The sequence below is a fragment of the Morone saxatilis genome, unplaced genomic scaffold (assembly GCF_004916995.1).
Source record: "Morone saxatilis isolate NCDOM2014 unplaced genomic scaffold, NCSU_SB_2.0 Contig7, whole genome shotgun sequence".
Classification (NCBI taxonomy): Eukaryota; Metazoa; Chordata; class Actinopteri; family Moronidae; genus Morone; species Morone saxatilis.
Genome location: NW_023340246.1, coordinates 11,788,133 through 11,796,586, shown reverse-complemented (window position 1 = coordinate 11,796,586; position 8,454 = coordinate 11,788,133). Strand labels below are relative to the sequence as shown.

At 41.1% G+C, this 8,454-nt stretch overlaps 1 protein-coding gene across 1 annotated transcript in view; it reads right to left on the bottom strand.

Annotated features, from left to right (window-relative positions):
- Window positions 1-814, bottom strand: part of LOC118340851 (N-lysine methyltransferase SMYD2-like) — a gene marked incomplete in the record, with an annotated part of 9,323 nt that extends 8,509 nt beyond the window's left edge. The window contains 1 exon segment of the mRNA XM_035679001.1: window positions 576-814. Within this exon segment, the coding sequence (XP_035534894.1) occupies window positions 576-745 (170 nt within the window).
- Between the last annotated feature and the right edge of the window lie 7,640 nt (window positions 815-8,454).

The window sequence follows — 8,454 nt, the reverse complement described above, 5'->3', positions numbered from 1 at the left end:
ATGCAAAATACATAATCAGAGATATTATTTGTAACATATAACCCCTGAATAATCACCACTAAAGAGCTGAAAGACACTGCATTATGTAGGCTAATTATGATGCTATTCACGTAACAAATTTCTCATGTTCAGCATCCATATAGGGGCCAGAGAGGACATGTGGGAAAGCATGAACCACCATTCAGAAAGCTGAGCCACATAACCAAAATAGATTTTGGAGTGACATTTTTATGACAAAGAGCCTTTGGTAGTCTGGCATCACCAGCAGAGCAAAGACATGAGACTGCAGATCCATCTGATTCCCAGGTCACCTATGTGGTACTGTATGGTGATCAATGCATATTAAGACTAATCACCAATTAATCCGCAATTAAAGGGATTTGCATTTTAAACTTACTCAGAACTAATAAGAAATCAATCATATGCAATGGGGTCTTGCAGGATACGCAGCCATAGAATGTGAGGTATCATCACAAAGGTTGTACAGCATCTGATACATACAGACAAAGGTGCTCAGAGGAGACTCTTTATGAACTGTGTGACTAACGCTTAGATAGAGATAACCAGTCATTTACCTGGTGAAGCAGAACTCACAGTAGTAGCCTCTCTCCTTTACTGACAGCACATAAGAGTATGGCTGGCTGGAAAACAGCAGCTCTCCAACTTTAAAGGGTCTGGTAACACGGAGACCTCGCCCTTTCCCCGGACTGTCAAACCTCTCAAGTCCCTCGATGCTGCCCGTCATTGTGCTCCTTCCTCCAAAAAGACTCTTTACTCGCAAGGACCCGGGAGAGGAGTGGGAAGTGACACCCCGGCTCTAAGTGATGGGGCGTCACCCTCCCCCAATAATAGTTCATAATGGCAACCTGACAGAATGAGCACACATGCTGCTCTAGGAAAACATTATAAAGCTTGTGACAGACAACCCTCCACTTTTGTTATAGCACTCAGTATTTAGGGAGCCCTGAAGGGTGATTTTACAACTCTTAACCTAAAATACTTGTGTGGTGGTTTATTGGCTGCTATGGCAACAAGACCCCCTTGTTGACCCCCAAAAATGCAGCAGCCCCTTTTTTTCAGTAACCAAATAAAACCATGACTTCCTCACTAAAATACCTACCACTGTCATTCTGATTAAAGCATAAATTACTTTTGTCGCATAGCAAGCAATTCTTATTTAATTGTCTTTCCAAGTTTAGACTGAGTGAAACAGCGCCCCTAGCGGCCGGCGGTAAATCTCGGCAGGTGTGCAACAGTTAAACAAAGTTGGAGTAAAAAGTTGGAAAGTAAGTTACCATACTCTATACTAAAAATACTCTACTACTGGCTAGCTGGCAGTGATGGATGGAGAGAGAGCAGATTAGGATTTCTGTCAACAAACAATCACAGCAAACAAGTGAAATGGGACTATAAGACATGGATATTCACCACCTCATCTCCACTGAAAGGATGGGCATCAAATAATGTGAGTCTGATAAATCCACCTGCTTTCTACCTACTTCTATATCTGTCTGTCCCATTTGCTTGCTGCTTTTGGTTAACTCTGGCTGTCTGTGTGTATTTAACTACTTATGTATGTGTGTATGAGGTTATGTTAAATACCATAGCCTTGTTTAGCAAAGCTGTTCTGTTATTAATGCTAAAATAGACACAGTTGCAGGGGCTGTGAATTATTTCTCTAATTCTGCATTTATTGGTGGTTCAGTCACCTGTTGATGGTGTGTTGTGGTATGTGAATGCAGTCTACCTGTTCCAAGTATAAGCTTTGTACTTGAATACTATATATCTTTTTTATGTTAAGAAGATACGCAACAAACAGTGTGTAAGTTGTGCATCTTGATGTGAATTGTAGTATGCCAGCCCAGAGGATGAGAACTACAAACTGGAACTTGTTAACTTTATCAAACGCATTGTCCTACTTTATATGGTATCTCTTAATATGACTTTCTTAAGCACTCCATTGCTGAAATGACCACTTATGTTAGAGCAACCGGCGCCTGTGGTTTAAATGGGCCGGGACTGCCTGGATGTGACAGGTCATAGGGGTTTATATAGGAAAACAATTGATTTTATGTCATGATACAGATATTTATTGTATACATGTATATATATATATATCAATCTGTCAGTATTGACTGTATTGATTCCTGATAAATCTTCTGTGTAGAAAAGAGTTCACAGTTTAGGTTAGAGTTCAGGTATAGCTTGAGTTTCTTTGTGAATTGCAGCCATGCAATGCAGACTGTCAGAAAAACATACTGGGATCGATAAAAGGAATTGATAAACTTGGAGGCATACGATACCAATAGATTGGACATTTTGGAACCGCTTCTCAATTCCCATCCCTATTTCTGTTGGTTTATTAGAAAGTGGACAGTAAAGAGATGAGGAGAGGACAGGCGATGACTGTGGTTTTTGAATTGTGGTTCATGGTCAGTGTCCTGAATCCCAAGCCACCATAGCACACAAACACTTTAAATATGGTCTTGCCCTTGCAGACAGAACACTGTCCATAATGATTCACCTATTTTTGTGTGTTTGAGTGTTTTACACACCAAAATAATGTTAATGTTAATGTAAAAAACAAAAAATCAACATACATGTGAATAGCTTATAGTTCATAGTTCATAGACTTTTTACTGCAGTTCAATAAGGCCATCTGGTGGTGGAGCCCAAGAATGTCTTGGCCTTCTATAGTACTGTTTCAATCTTTGTGTTGAGGCAGCTGTGTGCTTGTAGATCAGTTCACTAAATACATTAATGAAGTTGAATATTGCATTACTACATTATGTATCATTACATTATGCATTATACTCTGTTTAGTACTTAATTTATCCCTGAGATCAGGTTAGAATAATTGAGAGAGTCTTAAAGGTCCTAGCTGGTGGCCACTTTTGTCATATTGTGCCATCATGTGGGTGTTAATTGTAAGTGCACCGTAAAATGATTGCAAAACCCCTCCATGATGCATCACAGGTCCACCAGTCACCTTAGGTATAAACAGATTATCCGACAACACTGAGTGAGTTCTAGTGGGACGACCGGCACTCCTGATGTTTTACACAGAGGTAGAGAGGGAGAGCTCAGGTCAGGGACTTGATCTTGAGTAAATTGAAATATTTCATAAGCAACCATGCAAACACATTACACGAACACGCGCCTGCTCTCTCTCTCTCACACACACACACACATAAACACATACAAGCACAAACCACTGTGAAGATTTGTCCCTCATCTGTATCTGAAGGCTTTATCCAACCTTGCCCCAGTTTTCCCTGATTTATTATAATTCCATTTTTCCAGTCTTTCAATCTAAAGATTTGTTCCTCCTCATTTTTTAATAACGCACAAGCAAGGGAGGCATGTCCCTGGGAGATTATGTCGTCGTCTTTGGCGTCTCGTCTTGATTACATCAGAGGAACCTGATTTGATTAGGAAGAAACCCCCTGTTTCAGTACGCGTACTCTTTAGGCCTCCCCACTGTGCTGATTTCTTGCTTTGTCAGAGGGGATGATCTTGATGAATATGATCTGAAAGAGAGGGAGGGAGAGGGGGGATTAGGTGAAAGGATTATAATTTCCAATGACGAGAAATAATAAGAAACAATAAATCCTAAGTAGATTTAGTTCTCAAGGAAACCCTGTTAGGGAAAATCAACAGAATAAGAGACAGAACAGAAAAGAGATATTAAATAGATACAGTCGGCCTGACCTGTTTGGTCTGAGAGATAAGTTCAGGGCTTCTTTTTGTCTTAAAAACTCAAAAGTAATGGACCCCTTCATAACATTTGTATTGCTTCTGATTCAGAATACATTGTTTTAAAGACCAGTTACTATAGATTTAATTTGTAATTCATTCAACACTCAAAGTTTGAACATATTGGCCTATATTCTTGCAAAATTTTACTGATTTTATTTGCATTAATCAGCAACATTTTTGGTAACACTTTATTGGTCCAGCTATTTTACAAGCAAGAAAACACATTTCCAGTGTGAGGAGCGGCTGCATTTCACTGTGAATCACAAGTGAATTTGTTTCACTGTTAACATTTTTCAGCTGTTGACAGCACAAGATATTTGAAAACACCCTTTCAGGCTATGGGAAACTGTGATGAGCATTTCCCTCTATTTTTTGACATTTTAATAAACTAAACAAATAACAGCAGTGCAGATTGACAGTGAAAATAATCATTAATTGCAGCCCTAGATAGAAGTAAGTATTTGTAAATTAAGCAGTTTTCCTAGAGGACAGTGTGTGTGATGGCGTGAGTCTAATAAATCCCTGTCAGGTGGACTATCTAAATTGCTCTTAGTTGTAAATGTCGTCACAAACATGTTTGTTGCTATTCAGTTCTTTCTTGTCACTGTCACACACATTAGTCGATAGATTGATTAGTCGATTGACAGAATCATCTGCAACTATTTTAATAATCCATTGAAAAGTTGCATCACTTTCCCGGGCAAAGGTGTCAAACACTCTCTGGTACTCAATTGTATATTGCTGCTTTTCTTTTTGAACAGGTTTGGACTGTTGGCTGGACAAAACAGAACGTCTGACCCTTCTGACGTTTTATAGAACAAACGATGAATTGATTATTTGAGAGAATAATCGGCAGGATTAATTGGTAATGGAAATATTTGCCAGTTGCAGCCCTAAACAGGTGACTATATGTCCAGGCTAATGCCTCAGATAGGGACACCTTTCAAGTTAAACTCTTTTGTGTGCTCTTATCCAGGAACGTTTTTTCTGAAAATGAATTGTGTAATCTGACAAAAAAAGGCTCATTTGCTAATTAAATTTCACATGTGAAAAGTTGGTGTAATGCAGTGGTGTTTCCCTGCCTTCCTCCCAGAGCATCAAGGGACACGCTCCAGGTTTATCTGACCTAGACAAAAGTGAATCGAAAATAAATGAATGAATTTTCAGTCTTTGTATTAAAAGCTAAATAACAGTGAAGAAAAGGTTCAGTTCAGTAAATGAGGCTGAAAACCAAAACAGACTTGTGTGGAAGACACAGGACCTAAATACTTCAACAGGGGGCACCCTACTGTACAGTCTGGGCAATTAAAATGTAGACAATAGAGTCTGGTGTTTCTATACTTTGTTAATCAATCAAAATAATTGACCTGGTTTATTGTTAAGAAACTGGTGGAAATGTGTCAAGGTTTGCAGTTGCAGTATTATTCTCTGTGTATTTTTTCTACACTATTTCTCATAAGGTTTACCTCTTCTGAGTCATTTCCTGCACATTTTTGTTCATTTTCCTCATTTGCCAGTTATTAACCTCTCCTGTCAGTTGAGATACCTGTCATTCCCCACCTGCCCTGTAGTTGCCCTCAATGTGTTCTTGCCATTCCCAGTCACCTGATCCCCGCACTCACCAGCACACCTGTTCCCCATTCCCTCACTGGTTCTCCTGCATATATACCAGCCCTCTTTCCCCAGTCATATGTCAGACTGTCTAATGTACTACCCAGTCTTAGTGTTCTAGCATTTGTTCCTGAGCACTGCCTGTTCCCGGTTCTGCCTGCCTGCCCCTTGCTTGCTTTGTTTGTCCTTGCTGACTCTTACCTGTTGCCAAACTCTGCCTTGAACTTCTTACCATTCAAACGATTGCTTGCTGTTCTGCCTCTAAGTCCTGCATCAGTGTGCGCGCCACCATTACAGTTTTACTGTCTCATAATTTATCTGCGCGTTGTCAACCTACACCTTTTCAAGGATCAAACTACATAAGCACCCTGGCTGTTTTTACATCCTTAGAAGATACTGTGTGTATAACTTATGGCCATGCAGCTGATGGATATACGCAGTACGTTGTCACATTGGAGACCTCATAAAACGGCAGCTGCTAATGCCTCTCTGCCACGAGGTCGCGGACGAGGGTTGTGTGCGAAATCCGGAGTGGTTAAAGGCCTTTGCTACTTTCAGTCTTGCAGTAGTGGTGGACAGAGGCCTCCTCGATTCATACTCATGACCTTGTCATCGCATGCCGTTCCCAGGCTGCTGTGCTAACTAGGGGTCATCAGCAGGGCAGGAAGGTACTGTGTGTTTGCGTCCAGTGGAGAGAGTGGGGACAGATTTATTGATAATTCTGTGCTGTGTTTTGGGAGGGAGCGCATGCCAAGACCCTGTGTAACCGTTCCTTTATTCTCCTGAGCCAAGCCCAAGCAATGTATAATAAATCCACATTCTTTCTGATGAACCCACTGACTGAGACAGTGTCTACCATCCCACCTCGTCCCTTGTCAGCCAGTTAGGGAGCCAAGTCTTAAGCCTTAACCCCCCTGTCTCCACTCCTGGCTGGGGGAGAATGTGACGCCTGCCTGCCTGCTCGCCTGCTCGGCCGTCTTAGCCCTTTGGGCTTTGCAGGCGCGGAGCCTCATCTCCCACTGTTTATCCATGTGTCTTTGCTTTGGCTCAGGCCCTACGCTGTAGGCCACTGTGGGCTGAGTGGGGTCCACTGCCCTGTGTCACCCACCTAAGCTCTGCTTTCACTGGAGGGCTTAGCGCCTCACCCCTCTGCCGCTTTATGAGCAGACAGCTGGGCTAATCTGTCTCCCTCTTCCCTTCCCTTTTTTGTCTCCCTCTTTCTTCCTTGGGTCTTGCCTAATTTCTTCTTTTGGCTCCTTTGATCGCCTGTAGTTTCTATCATGCCTTTCAAGCACTGACACTGCAGTTTCTCAGCACACAAACACACACACAGGGAAAAATTTGTATGTCTTTGTGCTACAGTTTTTCTTTACTGCCTCAATAGGAAATTCAAAAAGAGTTTAAGTAGGCGAAAGACAGGAAAAAAGTTTAAGTTTGGTCCTTGGCTCATCAGGATACATTGGGTTCCACCATTTGTTGGCAAGGTGCATTTGAGCTACAACTACATCAACTTTACACGTCTTGCAATTCAACTTAATCGAGTTGAGTCCACTCATTAATGATGACTTTGACTCTGAGAGAAGGCACGTTGAACATTTTTGCTGAGGCAAAGTTTGTATGTAAGATTTATTGTGAGTCCAGTATGTAACACACTATGCACCTGCCAAGCTGGTAGACCTGAATCTATAATCTTTGAATCTGGGGACTTGTAAGACCTTGAACTAAACAGAACATATGTGTCATGAGGTGCAAAAAAACATTAGTCAGTTGACATAAAATGAATCTGCAAAATAAATGAATAATTGTTTAGTTTCAATAAGTCTTTTTTTTTAAGCAAAAATATCAAACATTATCTGTTATCTTATCTTTGATACATGATAGTAAACTGAATATGTTTGGATGTGTTTGTATGTTTTGGACTTTTGGTGCTGGCTGCTTGTTCACTTTGTTCAAGTAGCTTATGAGACAGGTTAAAAGGTAAAAAAAAAAAGAGGTTTGCTTGCATTATTAGTCACATTAGTTAAACACACTGTTTTTTTCCTTTGGATAGTTGAATAAAACAGTTTTAAAACATTGCTGCTTTTAATTGTTCATTAAATAACCCTTGCTTTAATTAATTGCTTGTAATATGATATAATTAATCTGCAGTAAAATTACTATCAAAAGACTTGAGTTTGACTTTTTTGGCATTTCGGCATTTTGTGAACATTTCTGAGACTGACATCACTTCACTCTATATTCTTTCCATCTTCCATTTGCATCTATTTTATCCTCCACCTTTCATCCTCCCCTCTTCCTCACACCACCTCTCCTTGTCCACCCTCCCGCTGTCCTACTCCATCTTTCTCTTCTCCTCCTCCTCCTCCCGCCTTCCCTCCTCCTTCTTCTCCTCACTGTCCTCTTCAGCCATCCAGCTAAACTTAGAAGTGACAACAGTTGCAGGGTGACACCAAGGGCTAAATAAGACCAGAACAATAGCTTCCCCCCTCGTCTCCCCTTCTCACCCCCTCATCTCCCCCTTTAATAGACTGCCATTGTTCTCTCCCCTCACTGTTGCTCTTTCAGGGAGTTTGTTAGCTATGCTAATGAAGGTTGGGCTTGTGTGGGTTTAGCGAGTGGGGATTTGATGCTCTTTAACTGGGCACTTTTAGAAAGGAGATGCGATCATAAGTGTGGCCGGGCCGCTATTTACCACCAGTCAAATGTCACAGGCGTGTGGATGCGATACGGCAGTGGAAGAGATCTGTTACATTCCTCATGCACTTGCTTCAATTTGATATCTGTACACTGCAACTTTCATAACCAGAATAGTCAGCAAAATGTATAAAAGATGGTATTATGCAAGAATATGTACCACTGCCTCTCTAATGCACAATGTACTGTATGTGTCAGCATGTCAGAGTCCTTGCAGAAAAAGGAGTCGAGTAAGACAAGATGCAGAGACTACAGTAAGTATAGTGCAGTCAGTCATCCAATCAGTCAGTCAGTCTGTAAATAGCCTGGCCGGTGGCTCCTTTGAGCTTTCCTCTAAGAGGAATTCTCTTTCTCCTTGGTGTATTAATAGTGCCTGTGCATTGTTTCCTA